Source organism: Rhinolophus sinicus, chromosome 2 (assembly GCF_057876585.1).
Source record: "Rhinolophus sinicus isolate RSI-liver-muscle chromosome 2, RSI-T2T, whole genome shotgun sequence".
In the NCBI taxonomy this organism is placed as follows: Eukaryota; Metazoa; Chordata; class Mammalia; order Chiroptera; family Rhinolophidae; genus Rhinolophus; species Rhinolophus sinicus.
The window spans coordinates 19,321,822-19,343,846 of record NC_142502.1 but is presented as its reverse complement, the minus strand read 5'-3'; the positions used below and the strand labels follow the sequence as shown (position 1 = coordinate 19,343,846).

Genomic DNA, 22,025 nt, shown 5'->3' with positions numbered 1-22,025 from the left:
GGTTTCCAGACCCATATAGTCTACGTAGTGGGGCACAGCACCACATAGAGGCTGATGTTTTAAGGTCTATTCTGCATCCTGAAGGATAGTAGCCTGTCCTATCATCTCCAGCTGGTGCCTTAGCTATACTTTCAAGAGGCTACTGCACTGCACTTTCAGTCTGGCAGTTTCTGGTTGATGCATGACCTGTAATCACGTGCCCAACGCTATACTTCTTTTGAGGTCCCTTGGTTCACAGACGATGTCAGGTGTGATCCCACGTCAGGGTATCACATAGTGGTGATAGCTGAGGCACCAGAGGCAGAAAAGGCAAATCTAATACGGAATAAGTGTCAATCCCATTCAAGATAAAACATTTTTTCAGAAGGGGGCTGGTATACGTAACATGCCACTAAACCTCTGGTTGGCCACCTCAAGGAATGACACCATAAGGGGCTCAGGATCAGGCTCTATTGCTGGAAGGTCAGACATTCAGCAGCAACAGTAGGCAGATCAGCTTTGAGGAGTTTATACTGATGAGCCCGACCAACAGAGCTTCTTGTAACACAGCTGGAAGCGGCCCCACAGTTCTTTTATTTCCTTTTGCTTTAGGTCCAAATCAAAACTAGCAGTTTTCCAACTTATTCAATGAGTGGGTTGAAACAGCATTCCCAACTGCAGTGTACTCTGCCTCCCAAACCCAAAGTGGCCTATAAAGCAAGGGGTGCCGTGAAACACCTTGTCCTATACTTTGGAAGGTACGTCTCGGCATTCCAGGGTGTTGACTCCTAAAAACTTTATGGAAATGTCGGGCCACCCAATCTTTGTAGAGTTTATCTTCCATCATTTGGATTGCAAGTTTTAACAAGACATCCAGAGTAATTGCCACTTCTTGTTCATAAGGTCCAAATAATATGTCATCCATTTAGTGAACCAAAGGAAAGTCTGGAATGTCCAGATGGCTCAGATCCCTTGGGACCATCACAGCAGAGAACCAGAGAATTAACATAGTGTTGGGCCAAGACCATAAATGTATACTATTATCCATCCCATGTCATAGCAAACTGTTTCTAATCTTTCTTATGAGACACATTGAAAAGAAAGGAAATTACATTAGTCACAAACCAGAGGCTGTGTTAAACGTGCTATAGTAAATATACTGTGTCTAATACAGCAGTTGCAAATGAGGAGACTACTTGGAGAGGTCTTGTTAGGCCAGAATGGTGAATTAGATGAGAGATAGAACGAGACCCAGAACTTCTACATCCTTTAAATCAGGGGTGTCAAAACTGCGGCCTGCGGGCCAACTGCGGTCTGCAATCCATTGTTAATTGGCCCACAGCAAATTCCAAAAATATATTTAGTTTACTTAAATAAACCAGGTGAGGCAATACGTACTTCACCTCGAGTGAGTGGCCCGGCTGTTTGTGTATTTTACCGCATATGGCCCTTGGTGAAAAACGTTGAAAAAAGTTTGGACACCCCTGCTTTAAATCATTTAAACCTCTGCCATTTCACTCCCGAGATATAGCATTGGCTTTGAGATACAGTCTTGGCTGAGGGGTGGGGATGTAGTTTCAGGGACTTCTACTGGCCTTTCCTGCTACAATAACTCTGACTCTACAAGTCAAGGAACTAAAATGAAGGTTTTGTAAAATCCTATGTCTGTTCCAAGTCTACATTCAGAAACTGGGGATATGATCTCTGTGTGGATCTGTGGATCTGTGGACACAAACACCTGGCAAGGACGCTGTTAGTGACTTGACCCTCACATACTCCTATTTTAACAAAGGGGTCAAAAGGTGTTTGGGGTTTCTGAATATTATCATCAACTCGGACACTGTACCTAACTGTCCTTAAAAGAGCCATGTATTCCCCTGTCTCCAGTGAATGGGGGAAAGAACTGGGGAAGTTGCTACTGTGTGCACTTGATATGGTGTTGCAAGGTCCCTTTTCATGTGGAACCTGGCCTCTCTTTCAGTTGATGGAGCTGTTCTGTGATGGGTTTGAAAACTGGCTCAGGTTTGAAAAATGTACAAAGGATCGTGACTTTCTGCTGGGTCAGCTGACCACAGTCTTCTGCTCATCTACTCCTGATCTCTTTTGATTATACATAGTAAGCAATATCCTTGGTGGATGAACATCTATCTTACACTTTAGAGCACCTTAAACATCTCCACAGATCCCTGGAGGTCCCTGGCCCCCAACCCCCTCCATTCCAAACTTGCTGTCCATTCTGGAAATTATGCCCATGTTGATTTTGGTGGTAAAGTACTACCACATGGTCTCTGCTACTCTGGGACCCTATCAACCTCATGGCTATTAGGGAGCCTGGCTCTGTATCAGCATCTCCTGTCATCAACTCTCGCCTGCAGAGGAGAGCCACCACTAAGTTTCTCAATGACACTGGTGTCTCCTTATTGCTTGGTACACAGAGTCCTCTATGCTCTTTCAACAGTCATAGTTAGCTGATGAGTTTTCCGGTCTCATACAGTAGACCCTTGTTAGCATGTCTACTTCTCTCGGCCTTTCAATCCCTTCCTCCATAGTCTGTCTTACAGTTCTGGCATCTCTAACTTGATTCAGTATGGATCATTGCTTTTCACATCATCCAAAGACCATCCCAGGTATGTATTGGAACCATCTTTGGGAGTCCACATGAGGATATTAAATCCTGTATCGTGGGACAGAGCCTCCAAGTTGATAAACTCTCCCTTAATGAGCTTTATATTCTGCCCCCACCTTGATCCAGCACCCTCTGATTCATTTCCAGGCATCCTCCCCCTGCTCCTGGAAGTAATGTTAATAAGATTCTGCAGTAACTTTGGTGTGTAAACCCTCTCTTTCCTTAGCAGGATCTGCACTTTTCCAGTGAAGTCATGCTGAAATTTGGCCCTAGTTATCAGTTTGGTGAACAGGAAGGCAGATGGGTACAGATCCTAAGGGAGTGCAAGCATTGTCTTATAAAGTACCTTAGCTGAGGCATTTGAAAAATCTTCAAGCGATGACTTCTATCTTCTAACAAAGTAGAGTTGCCCACTTCTATAGATCCAGAGAGTTCAGGCAAGTCTGGAGACCAAGAAAGGCATGTAAGTGTGTCCACCAAGAAATCTCCATCCTGAGTGTTAAGGTCCTAATTCCTTTCCTATGAGGGCCCTGAGTCTGGAGTAGGAGAACTGACCAGGCTGTGAATTCAGTTTTCTCTGAAGTTTTGCCCCTCTTACATTTAAATCATATGCTGTATCTCCTCTTGGCTACAGGAGATGAAGGTCTCTTTAAATGCTGCCAAGAAGGTCCTCTGACTCTCACACTTTGCTTTAAATTGCTGATTAATATATTAGACCTTGTTATTTTTCTCTCTTCATTACATCAGTGGCACTTAGCAACAGGCTCCCAATTCTCTAGTTCGTAGTTATATTAGAGTTATTATTTCCCCCATCATTCTGAAACTTCAGAGACAGTGCCTCCAGCTGGAGTATCTCTTTCCTTTTATAAACCATCAAATTCATCACAGGTAATCGCTTTACCAAACTCATCTCTACAGCGTTCCAGGAGCTACCAGTACTCTACCTACTACTAGTGATGGGGATGGATACCGTTGCCATCTGACCAGCAACTGAATCAACTCCAGAACCTCATTCTAGAATCTTGTTAGGATTAATTCCATGACCAATTAATTGTCTTAGGTTGAGATTCCTAGTATCAGGGTTTGAGACCAGGATTCTTGCACAAGTGATTTATTGAAAGAGTGCTCTCAGAAGGAGAGTGGGAAGATGGATAGGGCAGGGAAAAGGCTAAGCAAGGATGTGGTCTCAGTGAGAGACGCACTGCAGCCTGATCCCGTGGGAGATCTGGAGTGTTAATTGTACCTGAATGGTTCTATGAGTCACTGCCGGAATGATTTTTCTTTTGTTTTGTTTTTCCTTGCCCTAGAAAGTTAACTGACTTTTCTTGGATCTAAAAAAAAAATGACTCCATATTGGATATAGAGTTAGAACTAAAAATATTAGCCTTATAGTTTATTTTCAGTCCACATACTTCCCTAAGCCTTCTTTCTAGTTTAAGATTCTGCTGGAGTGATGTATGGTCCTGAGCTCTGATCAGTGTTCTAATGTTTCCCATACAACCAGGGTTAACACAGAGTGTGTGAAATAGTTTTAATCAGATTATAAACAAGAGGTCACAAAAAGAGGTCAGATATGGCACAGAAGAGGAATAGAGAGAGGGACAAATAACATAGAAGTACAAAAGAGTGAATATGAAATCCTATTTTTCAGGAAGAGGTGTCCTTATAAGTGCAATCTAGGGTTGTTTTTTGAATAATTTATTAACCTTAATTGGGAATTTATTTTTTTAAAAAAATTCTATAGCCATAGTTTTCCTGTCTCAACCTAATAAAGAGCTAACAAATTGGCCAATGTGGACAAAAGATTAATATGAAATAGGTCTTGTGCTCATATTTTAACAGACAGACAATTCAATATTGAAACTATTTTTATTTCTACCTTTAGTCATAAGAAAATTAGCAGCAATCAAAACTAAAATTTTCTTTTATTATTTCTGAATAGGCCCGAGAGTTGAAATAGAAACTAACATACGTGACATACTAAATGACCTAGCAAGTGTTTGACTGAGATAAGTTATAACACTTCTGCTAAAACTTGAAAAACTGTCACTTCCTTCTTAGAGCTAAAAATAGCACTTACAAGTTGTTCTTCCTGATACAAATCCATATTAAGCTTTGTATATTAACACAAATCACTCAAAACAATTTCAAATGAGTACATATAGACTTAGACAGAATTATGTAATGAATAATACTACATTGTTGATAAAGCATTTAATCTAGTTTAAATGAGTGCTTTATCCAGAGAGAACTGACTTGAAGTTTTTCTCTTTCCTTCAATAAATTCAGTGCTTATATACCAATTCCATTTAACAAATATGTGTTATGCAGCTGTTAGGAAAAAATTCAGAGACTAGATGATCCCAGGACTACAAAGGTAAAATAATCTGTAGTGAATACTATGTAAGTTACAATATAATCATGGTCGTGAATATGAAAATTTGTAATTTATTATAATGGAAGGCAACATAAAAACTGACTATTCAGAGAATGGGTAGGTTATTTTTAATAGAAGTGATAAAAAATGAGTTTATTAAAGAAATATCATTGGGGATAGGCTTGAAAGTGTGTGCTGTGTTTCAACAGTTGGTGACGGGCTTTTAGAAAGGTCATTCTGGCGGAGGGTCTATCACAAGAAAAGTCCGGGAGAACCGAAAGTTCATGGTGTATTCAGGGAATGGCCAGTTGAGAGCAGTAAAGGAGGGTAGGAAAGAAGAAAGCAATCATGGTGAAACGGTGTTACAAAGGAAATTCATATCATTTTGAGTAAAAGCGTTTGGACTTAATCTGCAAGTAATGTGGATCCACTGAAGGCTATGGGACAAGAGAGTAATTTCATTAAAACTGTGCTTTGAACTGATGAGTAATGACAGTGACCTAGGAGAATTTGAAAGTAGAGACAGATAGACGAGTTAGGTGGCTATGTTAATAATTTCGGTGGAAAATGAGGTCAAATTTTGGAGAGCCTTGAAATGGTAGGCACCCGTGAGAAGGACAGCTTGTTGTCTCCCAATACCCATTTTCCTTTCTTCCTTTGAGTAAAGCTGAATCCCTGCCTCCATGCAATTAGATGGGACCACGTGTCTAAGATCTGGTCAACTGCATGTAAGTGGAAACAGCCTGTGCAACTTCTGCGGCATGATATTAAAGGAAGAGGTGTCCTCGTCATCGTTTTTTCCTTTCTGATGGTTAGAATATGGTGCTATAGATTGACTATTTGCCCCGTCCCCCACCCCAAATTCTTGTATTAAATCCTAATTCTCCTTTTTGGTGAAGTATTTATTCATATCTTTTTCTTGTTTTATAACTTGATTGTTTACTATTGAGTTTTGAGAGCTCTTTGTATATTTGAGATATAAGGCCTTTGTCAGATGCATGGCTTGCAAATCCTGCATTCTCATTGCAAGGTTTTTTATAGTAACATTATTTTTAATTTTGGTAACTTATTAATTTCTTCTTTTAATGATCATGATTTTGCTGTATATCTAAGAACTTGCTTAGCCCTGTCCCAAAAAAGACAAAAAGTGAAAAAAAAGAAAAAAAAAAGGAGGCACATCATCATCATCAATCTATTGAAAATCAATAATATAGAGAAAAATTTTAAAAGGAGCTAAGAGAAAAAGTATATTAAATACAGACTGTAAAGTACTGAAAGGGAAGGTACAAAAGGAAAACTAATATTTTTATTTCATGTATCATTACACACACACACACACACACACACACACACACACACACAAAGGGAGTTTGACCTTACACAACTGGAGTGCTGGTTAAGCAGACTCTGTAAGGCTCGCACTGGAGCTTGAAGTCCAGAATACAGGCAGATAGGAAGAGGATGGGCAGACAGGAAGTGGACAGGCAAACAGGAAAGGAAGATGTATGCGAAGTGGGGGAGAGCAAGAACAATGTGGAGTTCGCAAGGACAGAGTGAAACCCCATCCGTTCCCATTGCCTCAGATCTTGATGGGAAGAGTGTCCTACAGAATCTGAGGCCCTCATGATACAGCTAATCGCACATGCCTGGCTCAAGAGTCGGAAAAGGGGGATCCTGGGGCAGGTAAAGTAATTACAGGCCCAGCTACTGTCTCAAACCAGAGAGGTCACCCAGCACATAAACAACAATGTGTGTGAGCTACAAAAATTTCCTCTAAATCTCACACAACACTCTCTGCTATGGCCTGCCCTAATCAGAAACATACAGGAAGATGAGTTCTGGGAAACACGTGTGATATTTCAGATTTTATCAAATTTTTAATAAAGTGGGCATGGTGATAAAGATATCTGAAAATCATGTGGAAACAGCAGCATGCGTATTTGGTAGATTGAGATCTAGTTTATTGTGAAGTCCACACCCCAGAAGAGTTTCATAAACTTTGCTTAATGGAGAATATATCGGCTAGGCCCCAGTGGAAAACAAGTCCCTTTCGGGTGGGATTTTGACCAGAATCTATTAAGTTAACATAGGTGAGGGCAGGGTGAAGAGAACCAAGAAGGAAAACTGACACATCCACCGCAAGCAGTGGCAGGAAGCCTTTCCTTCCCACAGCCCCAAGCAGGCTGGAGCTCCAGGGCAGCTGTCGTGGTCAGAGAAGCAGCTACCGCCAGAACCTGGAAGGGGTAGAGAAGATACACACTGACCCAGTCTCTTCCTGCCTGTGGGGCTCCTGCCAAAGCCTCCTGGAGCTCAGAGCAGCACACAGAATGGCTGAATATGGGAGGGCACACAATGAGTGACTGGCACAGCGAATGATATCTAATTCAGCCAAACTTCCTAACACTTTACCAAAGAGCCTGAAATAGTTATGACCGTAAATAATCTGGTGTACAGTTTACATTTTCTGTGAAACTCGCTCTTTTCCACTGGTGTTGAAGCCTATCTTGACAAATGCCATTCATTTTCATTTTTCCTCAAATGGAACACTGCCCTATAAATTACTTTCATAGCAAAGAGTGACTTAACTCTTAATAAAACTGATTTACAGAAATCTGCCATGTTCTCACTCTGCTGCTCATAAAATTTCTGCTGGTAGTCAACTTTCGTAAGTGTCCTGAATCACAACAACTCATGGTCAGGCACTGAAATGCAATTCAACTATTCTAAAGGTGACAGTGTTGATGTAACAGGTTAATATGCCACTCAAGTAATAACAGAAGAAAGCAAGCAGCTCAACAAAGCCAAAGCACTCAATGCACTTAATTTAAAAAGTCAGTGGATTTAAACTCATCAAGTCAATGCCACGAGAACACACTCCTCAAGTGGACTCTTACCTTAAATATAAATTTAAAAAGTCAAGCATAAATCTCTGGCTGTTTCTTTGGACTATATTTGGGGCTCACCCTTCCTTCCTTATTTTCAAGCACTTTCATGTACACTGTCTTATTTAATCCTGAATAGAGATATGAACCCCATAACGCAGGCGATGAAACTGAGGCCCGGGAACTCTATCCAGCTAGGAAAGGTACAACCCACAAAATAAAAAGCAGATAACCTGCCTCCAAACACTCCCCACTTTAATAAAATACTTCGTAATTTAAAAGGCCCTTTACCTGCTTGTTGACTCTGTAATCTACACTTTCTGTGACCTGTCATCCTAAAAATCAGTCTTCTGCCTTTATACCTATGAATGCCCTGCCTCGCTAGAGGGATGAGATGTGTTAATACTATCTTACGGAAAAGCCATTTTTATTTTTAAAACTTGTTTGTAAACTTATCAGCTCCACAGCGATTTAGAAAACGCAAGTGGGAGTAGTGACCTTTCAAAACCACTCTTTAGGTCAGGAGATAATAAATTGGTTATCAGTCCAGGAGTCATAAAATGCACCTGAAACATACATAATCAGCTCCTTAAATCAGCTTGAAAGAGGAGCCCTGCCAAAGTCTCTGTGTGTGTATTTAATCTCCTTCAACAAGCATTGTAGAATTCAGGGTAGAGTGTAAGGTTTTCTCGGACACATATTTTCAAGAAAGTCTACACTCACTTGCCACTTACCCCCATTCACAATGAAAATAATAATAGTATTTACTGAGTTCTTACTACTTGCCAAGCAACTCTTCTCAGATCTTTACATCGTAAACTCACTTAATCCTCCTATGGACCCTATGAGGTAGTTGCAGATAACAAGCAGGCAGAGGGAGGTGAGGTAACTTGGCCCAGGTCACCCAGCCAGGATCCCAGCATCGGCAGAGCCGGGCTCTGAGCCCAGCAGTCTGACTCTTAACCTGTACATCTTACTCCGACCTGGAGCCTTCATCAGGTTCCATTTAGATGTATTCTCATTCATCTCTCACCTTCTTCCAGAGCAGGAGCCAACGGTACCAGCAGAATGCACAGTACTAGAAACACTCAAAAAGTTTACAGAATTATTGCTGGGATGAATGAAGGAAAGAAGGATGAGTAAAAGAACGAATATACAAACAGGTGTTCTGAGACGGCAGAAAAAGAAGAGATTCTTTTAGAATAGGTGGGATAGGAAGAAAAGGTTATATCAAAGAGTCTTGAGGAACGGTATAATTTTGAAAAGCAGAGCTAAAGAAAAGGGAACTTCAGGTGGAAAAATTATATAAATAAGGTCAGAAATGGGAAAGCCTGGACAGACATTAAGGGAACAGGAAGTTGCAGACGTTAGCAGTGACGTAGTCTTGGGCTCCAGGAAGGGAACGCAGGGAAAGAAGTCTCATCGGGTAAGTTGAGGCTAGTTGGCTGAATGTTTTAAATGGAAGGCTGAAAAAGTTACTGCATAAAGAACTAGAGGCCTCGGGAGGGGTTGGAAGGAAGAGGTGAGAGGACGACAACCTCAGGACGGTGCTTTAGGGAAAGTAACATGGCAGGAATGTGCAGGAAATTTAGAGCAGGGGCTGCTGGTCGATAGTGAACCAACACTTGTAGTCCCTGGATGAATCTTAGGGAGTCTGTGAATCCCTGAAATGCACACAGGTTTCGTCTGGATTTGTGCATGTGAACATTTCTACTGGGACTACTGCAACTTCTCAATGATTCTCAAAAATGGTGACACACCTACCTCCCAAGGAAACTGCCCCATGGCAACAGTCCAAATAGAGGCCAGTATGCCATATATCCAAATATTTTAAAATTATAAGTGAAGTTCAACTGTTAAATATGTTTTTCATCCTATCTTGGCAAACATAGCCTCACAATAACAAAACTGAAAAGTATGTGACTAAAAGTTGGCAAAATATCAAAATGATTGAATTTAATTTTGTCAAGCATGTTTTTTGAGGGTTGATCATCAATGTTTTGATGAAAAGAAACTATAATTCATACATTATAGCATATTTATTTCATCTAATTTGTTTTTCTTGCCGTCATTTTAGCAAAACATTGTCTTAAGATTTCATATAATTTTGTTCTATTGACAATAATGATCTAAATGATTTTCTAAAGGGTAGTAGTGATATTCAAATTTTACTTTGAATTTATGTCAAAAATGTAAATTAATGTAAATATAAAAAACCTCAACATATTAAACAATATTTTAAACATTATCTATTAAAACTAAAAAGCAATTAAAATAACAATGAATTATCACTACATACTTATTAGAATGGCTAAAATCCAAAACACTGACACCACCAAATGCTGGTGAGGACAAACATTGCTGGTGGGAATGCAAAATGGACTGCCACTTTGGAAAACACTTTGCAATTTTCTTAAAAACTAAACACACTTTTATCATTTGATCTGGCAATCACACCCTTCTATAGGTGAGTGGACAAATGAACTGAGTATATTCACGGAATATTGATGGAATATTATTCAACAACAAAAAAATGAATTATCAAGCCATCAAAAGATATGGAGGAACTTTAAATGCATATTGCTAAGTGAAAGGAGAGAATCTGAAAAGGCTACCTACTATGTGATTCCAACTATGTAACATTTTGGAAAAAGCAAAACTATGGATATAATAAATAGATCAGAGGTCGCCAGGGCTTCAGGGAGGACACAGTGGGATAAAGGGGTGGAGCATAAGAATTTTTTAAAGCAGTGAAACTATTCCATATAATACTGTACTAGTGGATACATTTGTCAAAACCCAATTATAGAAAAATCTCTCTCTCTCTCTCTCTCTCTCATACACACACACACACACACACACACACACACACACACACACACGCACCAGAGAATATAGACCACAAAGAGTGAATCCTAATATAAATATGTAAGGGCAATAACTTTTAGGAATGTTTTCCTAATTTATCTCTTTATCATTATGAAACAACTTTCTTTTTTTTCTTTTTTTTTTTTTTTTCCAAAGATTTTATTGGGGAAGGGGAACAGGACTTTATTGGGGAACAGTGTGTACTTCCAGGACTTTTTTCCAAGTCAAGTTGTTGTCCTTTCAGTCTTAGTTGTGGAGGGCCCTTTTCTAGTTGCAGGGGGCACAGCCCACCATCCCTTGCGGGAGTCGAATCGGCAACCTTGTGGTTGAGAGGACACACTCCAACCAACTGAGCCATCCATCAGTGGCAGCTCAGCTCAAGGTGCGGTGTTCAATCTTAGTTGCAGGGGGCAGGGCCCACCATCCCTTGCGGAACTCGAGGAATTGAGGAATTGAGGAATTGAACTGGCAACCTTGTGGTTGAGAGCCCACTGGCCCATGTGGGAATTGAACCGGCAGCCTTCGGAGTTAGGAGCATGGAGCTCTAACCGCCTGAGCCACCAGGCCGGCCCCCGAAACAACTTTATCCTTACGAATATTTCTGCTCTGAAATGTATTTGTCTGGCATTAATATAGCTACTTTTGCTTTCTTTTGATTTGTATTAGCATGCTGTATTTTTTCCATCCTTCTGCTTTTAACCTATTTGTGTCTTTATATTTAACAATGCCTTTCTTTTAGGCAGCATATAGCTGCATTTTGCTTTTTTCTTTTTTTAACTTTTATTTATTTTAAGTGTGTTTTTCCAGGACCCATCAGCTCCACGTTAAGTACTTGTTTCAGTCTAGTTGTGGAGGGTGCAACTCACACTGGCCCAAGCAGGGATCAAACCGGCAACCCTGGTGTTACCAGCATTTCCCTCTAACCAACTGAGCTAACCGGCCACCCCAGCTGTATTTTGCTTTTTTATCCAATCTGCCCATCTCTGGCCTTTCACTGGGGGTGGTTAGACTACTTACAGTTAATGTGATTATTATGTGTTAGGTAGAAATCGAACACTTGCTTTTTGTTTTCCATTTGTTCCATCTATTCTGCATTCTCTTTTTCTGCCTTCTTTTGGATCCATTGAGTATTTTAATGATTCATTTTCTTCCCTTCTTCGCTGGTATGTTAGTCATAACTCTGTTTTGTCATTTTAATTGCTTTTGGGTTTCTAGTATACCTCATTAACTTATCACAGTCTGCTTTCAAGGGCTGTTATAAGAATATAGTCAGTTGAAGTTTTATCAAAGCTCATTGCTGTATTGTTAATTAATTTTGTATTTCTTTCTGTGCGTGATTCTGGCTAGTTTTATTGCTCTGCCTTCAAACTCACTCATCTTTCCTTCTGCATGTCTAATCTGCCATTAATTCGACTAGTGTATTTTTAATCTCAGACACTGTATCTTTTATCTACAGAAGTTCATTTAGGTCTTTTTCATATTTTCTATGTCTCAACTTTTTGAACATATGAATTCAGTTGTAATAACTGTTTTAATATCCTTACCTACTAATCCTAACATTTTTGTCAGTTCTGATTGGTTGTTTTTCTCTGTATTATGTATTGAATTTTCCTGCTCTTTAACATGCCTGGTAATTTTTGAGCAGATGCCATAGATTGTGCATTATACCTTGTTGGGTGCTGAATATTTTTGTTTTTCTGTAAGTATTCTTGAACTTTGTTCTGTTAAATTATTTGAAAAGTTTTATCCTGCTGAGGCAAAACTCTTCCAACCACACTACCCAGTGAATTATGAGGCTTTTCCTGTCTGGCTAGTGGGAATAGGCATTATTTATGGCCTGTGTGAGCGAAAGTTACTGCTCCCTCCAATCTTTTTAGGTGTTTTTGCTCCAGCTCCAGGTAGTTTTCTCACATGCATGCACTGAGAAATCTCTGTGACTACTCGGAGCAGATCTCCTGGGATCTCTGTCTCTGTCTCTGTCTCTCTTTCCTATGAATTTTAATCATCTTCGTCTCCCTGGACATTTATCTTCATCTCCTTAACTCAGGGAATCTCCCTGGTTTCTTCTTTCCAGTGCCATGTGCTGGAAACTCTCTCAAAGCAATAAGCTGGGACGAACAGGGCTCACCCTGTGTGTTTTCCATCTGTGCCTCCATAGTTACTACCACATTCATGTGTGTATGTAGTATCACATACAGTATTTCAATTCATTAGCACTAAATATAATCATAAATATTCATTAAAGACAGTTTCATTACATTAGACTTATATGTTGGTATTTTATTATATGGAGAGTTTTAAAATTACTGACTCATAATAACCATACGTTACCAAAAAAAGGGTTCTTGTATCATCCCAGAAAGGAATTCAAAGATGAATCCAATGAGTCATGAGAACAAAGCCAAGCAAGCAGTGGATTTATTGAAGTAAAGAAAAAGAGTACACTCCCCAAAATAATGGGAGTGGGCTGGCCAGGAGGAGGGCAACTGCACCAAAGAACAAAGAGGCTTAGGGTTGTATTTGAATGAGAGCATGAGCTATTCAAGTTTTAGGGGTGGTGTCACAGGTATTCCCAGGGTGGGTCCCTGCTGTCCTCGCTGACCACTCCTTCCAGTTGGGAGGTGGGATTCCCTTGTTTTTACTTGGCCCCTGTGGGAACTTTCATGGCGACACAGGGGTGGAGAATTTTCCCGGCCTGGAATGCTAATGTTATTGTAATCTGTTACCTTTAGCTGTAGCTGCACCTTTTCTTAAGAATGACCTCATCTCCTCCTTCCTTTGTCTCACCCTTCTCTCCCCACACACTGCTCTTTCTGCCTAATTCTTTCTGCCTACAGTAACAGGACCAGGCTGAATCCAAAGAGAACCACACTGAGACACATTATAATTAAACTGTCAAAAGTTAAAGACAGAGAGAATCTTAAAAGCAGTAAGCGAAAACAACATATTACACAAAAATAGAACAAATAATTCCAAAATGTGTATGAAACCACAAAAGACCTCAAACAGCTAAAGAAATCTTGAGATAGAACAAAGCTGGAGGCATCACATGTCCTGATTTCAAACTATTTCACACAGTTATAGTAATCAAAACATACGGTATTGGCATAAAAACAGACACATACATCAATGGAACAGAACAGTGAGCAGAGAAATATACATATGCATCTATGATCAAATAATTTAGAACAAAGCCAAGAATATACAATGAGGAAAGCATAGTCTCTGCAATAACTGGTGCTGGGAAAGCTGGACAGCCACATGCAAAACAATGAAACTGAAGCTCTATATTACACCATGCCCCCAAATCAACTCTAAATGGGTTAAATACTTGAACATAAAATCTGAAATCATAAACTCCTAGAAGAAAACACAGGGGGTAATCTTCATATTGGTCTTTACAATAGTTTTTTGGATTTGACACCAAAAGCAAAAACAACAAAAGAAAAAACAAACAAGTGGGACTACATCGAACTAAAAAGTTTTAGCACTTCAAAGAAAACCATCAACAAAACATAAAGACAACCTATAGAATGGGAGAAAATATTTGCAAATTCTATATCTGGTAGGGGGTGAATATCCAAAATATAGGAAGAACTCATACAACTCAATAGTAAAACAAACAAACAATCAAAAAAACAAAACAACAACAAAAAAACCAATCCGATTAAAAAATGGGCAGAGGAACTGAACAGACATTTCCTAATGTTGACATAAGAAACGTCCAAACCTATAGAGAATTTTAATGAGTTTATTAGAGCCCAGTTGGCTGTGGTGAAGTTGGCTGTGTCCTGAGGGGTCTGGAAAAAAAGGGATTACTCTGACATTCCAAGGGTATGTTATTTTAGATGCAAAAAAGACAACAGACAGGCTCACTTAAGGTCAAGATTGACCTCCCAAGGAAGTGACAGGCCAAGGATGTGACTACCTGCCATGACCGCTTTTAGTTAGGAATTTTTATGTCCAGACCATCTTATATAGTTAATTTCAGTCTCTGAGTTTGCAGGACTCACCATGCTGACCTCCCCTGAGCTTGTCAGGTTTAGCATGTGGCCCCTTTTTCATTCACACTAAAGAAGATGTACAAATGCCCAACAGGTACCTGAAAAGGTGCTCTCAACATCGCTAATCATCATGGAAATACAAACAAAACTTCAATGAGATATCACCTCACACCTGTTAGAATGGCCATCATCAAAAAGGCAAGTGATAATAGGTGTTGGCCATGAATATGGAGAAAAGGGAACCCTTGTGCACTGTTGGTGGGAATGTAAATTGCTGCAGTCACTATGGAAAACAGTATGATGTACCTCAAAAAATTAAAACTAGAACTACCTTATGACCCAATAGTTCTACTTGTGGGTAGTTATTTATCTGAAGAAAATGAAAACAGTAACTTGAAAAGATATATGCTCTCCCATGTTCATTGCAGCATTATTCACAATAGCGAAGATATGGAAACAACCTAAATGTCCATATAATATATACACATTATATGTATATACATACATACACGTATACAAATAATATATATATATGTGTGTGTGTATATATATATATATATATATATATATATATCATGCTTCCCCGAAAATAAGACCGGATCTTATATTAATTTTTGCTCCATGACACATTAGGGCTATGTTCAGGGGGTGTCATCCTGAAAAATCATGCTAGGGCTTATTTTCCAGTTAGGTCTTATTTTTGGGAAAACACGGTATATATATATATATATATATATATATATATATATATATATATATATATCAGAGTAATTTTAATATAGTTTTTTCCTTTCCTAAAACATGTATACATTTTTTGGCACTCTCTCTATATATAACAGGGGTGCCAAAAAAATGTACACAAGTTGGACACTTTGGTCAATGTTGCACAAGAAGTAGTTCGTCGTAATCAGAAGTGTCTGGACGCTGATGGTAAGCACTTTGAGCACCTCTTGTAATCGCAGAAGTCAAACGTGACTTGTATTCATCTTTTGTTATCAGTATAAACTATTTTAATAGTTTTTTTCTTTCTTAAAATGTGTATACATTTTTTTTTGGAGATATATATATATATATATATATATATATATATATATATATATATATATATATATATTCAGCCATGAGAAAAAAAGCAAATCCTACCATTTGCAACAACATGGATAGAATCTGAGGACATTATGCTAAGTGAAATAAGCCCGAGAGAGAAAGACAAATACTGCATGGGTATCACTTATATATGGACTTGAAAGAAAAAGTCAAACTCATAGAAACAGTTGAAAACTGACTGCCAGGAGGTGGGGTGGGGGAAATAAGAAGAGGTTGGTAAAAACATACAAGTGTTCAGCTATGAGATGAATAAGGTCTGAGGATCTAATGTAAACATACTGACTAGAGTTAACACTGTATAATATAATTGAAATTTGCTAATAGAGCAAAGCTTAAATGTTCTCACACACAAAAGAAGCTAAATAAGGGAGGTGATGGATATGTTAATTAGATGGTGGGAATCTTTTCACAGTGTATACATATATCATCGCACACTTTACACATTTTAAACATCTTACAATTTTATTTGTCAAGTATACCTCAATAAAGCTGAAGAAAACAATCCAAGGATTGATGATTCAAGATGAATGTATATTTAAAAGAAAAAGTCATAGTATGATGAGGATCATTCAAATGAGTATCTGTTATCCTCAAAATAAAGAGAATAATATAGCTAATAAATGAAATACAAAAAAACCCAAAGCACTTTTCTATTTAAAAAACTAAAGATTTTTCATTTTATTTCATCAAAACAACATCAAATCAATGTTTATTTTAATATTATTAATTTTATATTTTTAATGTGTACATTGGTTTGGATTTTATATTCTGTAGCCATAGACATTTATACCACATCTATGTAAATAACATTGTATATACATTATATTCAGGTAACATTAGAGTAGAAATAATTTGTCAATACTGGGTGCCATATATTCTTTTTCCTGAAGAGGGGTCCGTTCATTACCGAAGTTGGAGAGATGACGTACTGGGACCATGAAAGAAATAAGGTGTGAATAAATTATGTCCCCCACTGACATTTGCATTGTAATCAATTCTGATTTGCAGGAGCATTTGTTTTGTAAAGGTTTCCTTGCGACTAGGGATGTATTGTTGTGGCAAAAGTTCCTGTTTCATAACTCACCTTTGCGCATCACCAACTTATAGAAAATAATTTAAAGAAATCAGCTGGAGTGGCCTGCTTTCAACATCCAGAGCTAATGATGCAAGGCCGTGTCAGGCAAAGATTCCTCCTCACGCTCAGGGGACACAAAGAGCTGCGAAAGGAGAGGAACATCTGTCAGCTTCTCGAAGTTCTCAACAACATCATCATCCCAAAGGCAGGTATGCTCAAGGAAAGACTTTGTTGAATGTGTGCATTGAATGTGTGAGTTCACTGCTCAGATTGCAATCTGTTTTCACGGTTACCTTTAGTAAGTTCATCTTAAAGAACGTAGTCATCATTTGAAACATGCTTGTTTTTTGTGGTACCAATATTGTATTTTTAAGTTTTCTTTAGGGTCACGGAGGGAGGCTGGCTGTGGTCCACAAACTCACAGAAATTATAAACTGTATTTAACGAAGAAATCCATCCCTTTGAAAAGTGTGTTAAAAGGAAAAGGAAGACAGATAAAGAAAAGACATGGAGCTGCAGCAAGGGGATGAAATGGATGAAGAAGAGGAAAATGAGAAGAAAATCGTGTCTCAGCCCCAAAGTAAGGCTTTTGGGAGTAGAAATATATAGTTTCTAAACAGATAGCACAAATCATATGGATGTAAAACTGTTTAGCCTATTTGTGAAAATTACACTTGCTGAGAACTAAATTAATGATTCAAATTCAAAACCAATATTTAAAGGCTTATGACTAAACTATTATCTGTGAAGGGCACGGCTTATCGGTTACCTTCTGTTGATGCTTTTGTTTCACTTTTATCAGTTCCGCAAGACAGGGCCATGGTGCAAAAATGAGTTTACGAGAAGTGAGTATTGAGTAACAGTCTCATCTTAAAATACTTTTGCAACTTGTTATGCAAAATCACAGTTGCAGAAAAATTGGTTTCCCTTAAGAGCTATTAAGCAGATCAATTCTACTATCTCTAGATCAGGTTGTTTTAGCCCAATTTCTTTTACAGAAAGTAATCTATTTGTATGCATAAATTACCCAGTACACGCTAAACTTCAGGCCAGTATATGCCAATATGTAAGAGGAAAGTTTTCACTTAATTGCCATTTGGGTTAAAATAAGAATGCAACAGTATCATTTCAGGAATTTTAGGCAGGAAAAAAATTTAATACCAAAATCATACAATTTTCACCACTTGATTTCTACCCCTCCTTGGATACCATGCACAGAAAAATAAGCTTATTGAACAACAAAAAAATTGTTTTTCTATGAGAGTTATGTGTTGCATTCTTTTTTCTTTTAGAGTAATTTTTCTAAGCTTAACTAGATTTTGACATTGCTCTTTGAGTGTAGGTAACAGGATAGAAGAAATCATTTGCTTTGAAAAGTTCTTATTTTTTGGTTCTTCTGTGGTCTTTGATGTTGTTCTTGGAATCTTTATCGGTGTTTAAGAACTTGGGCTTTTGTGTCAGACACTAGGATTTGAATCCAGGGTCCTTTGCTTGCTGGGGTTGGGGGAGTGGACAGGAAGAATTTCCTCCTCTGTCATATGGGGCTGAATTATGAACACCTCATGCATTTCTGACGAGAATTAAATGAAATAATATATGAAAACGTGAAAACAGTGCTTAGCACATTATAACCGAACAATAAGTATTGGTTATCTTTAATATTGGTATTAGCTTTCTGGGGTTTATATTTCTTAATGATCTGATGTTTGCTAATAATTGTACATTTAAATCTTGAGCTTCAAGGGTGTCTTAGTTCATTTGGGCTATGCTGTAACAAAAATATCTAACTGAGCATCTTATAATCTACAGAAATTTACTTCTCACAGTTCTAGAGGTTGGGAAGACCAAGATGAAGGCACTGGCCGACTCCGTGGGAGGGGGGGCCCACTTCCTGGTCATTGGCCGTCTTCTCACTGCCCTCACAGCTCAGAAGGGAGGAGGGAGCTGTCTAGGGTCTCTTTTACAGAGACACTCATCCCATTCTTCAGGGCTCCACCCTCATTACTTAATCACCCCTGAGGCGCCACTTCCTAATATCATCACACCAGGGAACAGGTTTTCAAACGTAAATTTGAGGGCGCACAATCTTGCAGTCTACAGCAAAGGGTTAGAAACTGTTCTCCGGTAAGCTGTGTGGATTGAGTAATGATGGCTTGTGTGCGGTACTGAGGTACAGATTTCCTCACACATTTAGAGGAAATTTAAATATTATTAGATATTAAACTATTTAAACCCTTAAAAGTTAACCTATATACTTTATAGAGTCTTAGTTTTATATCTCCAAAGATTACATGTTATGTCGAGAAGCTATATGCAAGAAGATTTGCCTGTGAATTTAGAGAATATTATTTCTAGCCCGAGTATACCTGAAAAAAATTTATATCAGATGACATATAACATGAATTCTTCATACAGCCAACTAGAGGATTGAATTCAGGAGATGATATTATCATCAAGGAACACTTTTGTAAAGACTGTAGGTATAAAATTTTCAGAACAGGATTTGGACACTGCTTTACCTACTAATTAAGGATACTGTATCAGTTAGGATCTCAACCTAAAACTGATGGCACATTCAAATTAGAACAACTCAAGGAAGGTTTATAAATAAGGGTACTATTATAAAGATGCAAGCAGGGTGGGAACCATAAGGCTGGCCTGGCATACCCCAGGCCTAAGACTCATGAGTGGGGAGAGGTATTTGGAACCAGGAAGGAGAAGAATCGTGTAGAACAGACCACCTTAAAGAAGAGGGACACAGACAGGCTTTCTGTTTGGAATAAATGCCTTGACCTCATCCCCTGCTTTTGCTCTCCTGCTTGAGTTCCCTATTGGTCAAGCCCGGAAGAAGTCTAAAGGCCTAGGAGCCTGTTTGCAGCCTCCCAGGGTCGAGAGTAGGATGGAGCAAAACAGAAAGTGGATCTAAAGAGGCAAACAGAAGAGATCTGCACATATGCTGGCAGTATAAAAATCTAGAACTTAAATTTTCTGGTTATGACAATTACTGGTGGCAACTGTTTATAAAACAGAGTTGTAGCTTTATAAACATGCACCAGACAAGCTCCAAACAGGAATTAAGTTTTAAGTTACTGCTCAAACAATAGCTTGAAATCCATGTTCTGTAAAAAAGAAAAATCCTTTAAAACTGTATTAGTGCTAGATACATATTCCTATATTTCATTTCACCTGGGTGTCACCCTCTAAAAAATGCTATCTCAGTGCCCTGAGCTCCCCCAAGTTCAGATCAGTGCTTGCTTTGGTCATTCACTCACTCACTCTCTCACCATTCCACAAACATTTCCCGAGAGCCTCCAGTGGCCTAGGTATTTTGCTAAGCTTTGGGTAAAAAGTAGTAAGTGAAATAGACATCATTTTCCCTGTGAATCTGGGACTATGTTTTGAAACTTATGGTTTGGTAGATAAGTATTTTGAATGATGTAGAGAAACATATAAATATTAGGTTGGTGCAAAAGTAATTGCGGTTTTAAGAGTTAAAAATAATCACAAAAACTGCAATTACTTTTGCACCAACCTAATAGTTCAGTAAGTTTGTGTTTTTTCCCCCCCATGTTTCTCACTGCCTCTTTGATCAGATTTTTATTCAAAATGAGCTGTCCAAAGTGATTTGACCTTTATGGAACTAACAAATTTCAGTGTATGCTTTTCTTCTGTGCCTGTTTTCTTTTCTCTGGTCTTTCTTTCTAAGCTGCTGGTTTCTTGGTAGCTGCAGGCTTTTTCCCCACCAGAGGCTTCTTCTGCTTCCTAATGCCACCAGCCTTTCTTTCTTCCCCATCACAGGCTTCTCGCCTGGAAATCCCTTCTCCTGTGGTTTGGCTTCTAGCGTTGCTGCTGCTTTATTCCCTGGAGCTGTGGTTCTCGCCCCGGTGAAGAATGGTGTTTGCATGTGGGTTTAGTTTCAACATGATTCTCAGGTTTTTCAGTGCATTTTTCTTCAGGACTGCGATGAATCTTCTTTTGTGCTGCTCGGAAGCCTCTGTGGGTCTCTGGGCTTTTCAAGACTCTGCTCAGGTCTGTATTGAGCATCTTGTGTGTGAGAAGGTTGTAGTTACTCACGAGGGGAGGCAGCGTTACGCCAAGCACCACACACACCATCTAACTTGTGGAAAGCGCTGTCAGTCCAAATGCAGAAACGGCCCACATGTCCACCAGGAGCAAGTTTCCAAGTGTTCAGTTTGCTTATGTTAAGCACAGTCGTTCCAGGGATGCTTCTGAAGGCTCTGATAATGCCGTTGTCCTCATTATAGATGATGCAAGGTCCCCTGCGCTGGATACAATGGCGGTTTCTCATTTTGCCCTTGTCAGCTCTCATTTGCTGAGAGGTGTAGACCTTTCCGCTATCATCCCAGGCCTTAAGTTTCTTAAGAAGCAAAATGGCCTCCTTGGTGTTCCTATAGCCTCCAACTTTACCTTCAACCACCAAAGAAGTTCAGGAACTTCTTCAGTACGATGACTTTAGACACAACCAGCGCTGGTAAGGCCAAAGTAGCCAAAGCAGAGCAGACGGCATATCGCTTCTGTGTTGTGTTCACTCTGCGGTGCCAATGGTTCCATGTTGTGGTTGGTGCAAACAATACACATTGCCAAAAGCACCCTGGCCAGAATGATGAGTCCCAACGCCTGAACTTGGGGAATTTGAGCCACACCTCTGCCTGTACCCCCCAACCCCCCAGCACTGGTTTGTTGATCTGCTGATTCACTGACAGCATAGGGCTCTCTATTGTTTTTACAGAAATTGGTGTGAACAAAGTCCACACTAGCTGGTCAAACGGGAGTCTTGAACACAGCAGGCAAGGTGACGTTTTTGCCAGATGATTCCCCCTTTGCAGAGTATACTGATATCAGTGGATGAGCACACACCATGGCGGGGAGAGGAGATAGCCACGCTCCTCTCATCCCGGTGGCTCCCACAGGAAAAGAAGTCTGTGTCCTAGAGGTAATCACCAAGAGCAGCAGAACCACACAATCACTACAGGGGGCAAATACAATATTTAAACATAAAAATCTGAGAACTCACAGAGCAGCCATTTTTGTGCTAAAGAGCCACAGAGTTTCTAGGCAGCATATTTCCTCTCTCCTAAAAGAAGGA

At 39.2% G+C, this 22,025-nt stretch overlaps 1 protein-coding gene across 3 annotated transcripts in view; it reads left to right on the top strand.

Moving 5' to 3' along the window:
- Positions 1-22,025, top strand: part of STX11 (syntaxin 11) — a 69,545-nt gene that overhangs the window by 5,752 nt on the left and 41,768 nt on the right. Inside the window, exons 2-3 of one of the 3 annotated variants that reach the window (XM_019744503.3) lie at positions 16,951-17,127; positions 17,293-17,498. In XM_019744503.3, the coding sequence (XP_019600062.1) occupies positions 17,426-17,498 (73 nt within the window). In that variant the 5' untranslated portion in view covers positions 16,951-17,127; positions 17,293-17,425. Of the gene's footprint in view, positions 1-16,851; positions 17,128-17,292; positions 17,499-22,025 lie in introns of all 3 variants that reach the window. The other 2 variants (XM_074333682.2, XM_019744502.3) reach the window with 2 other exon arrangements.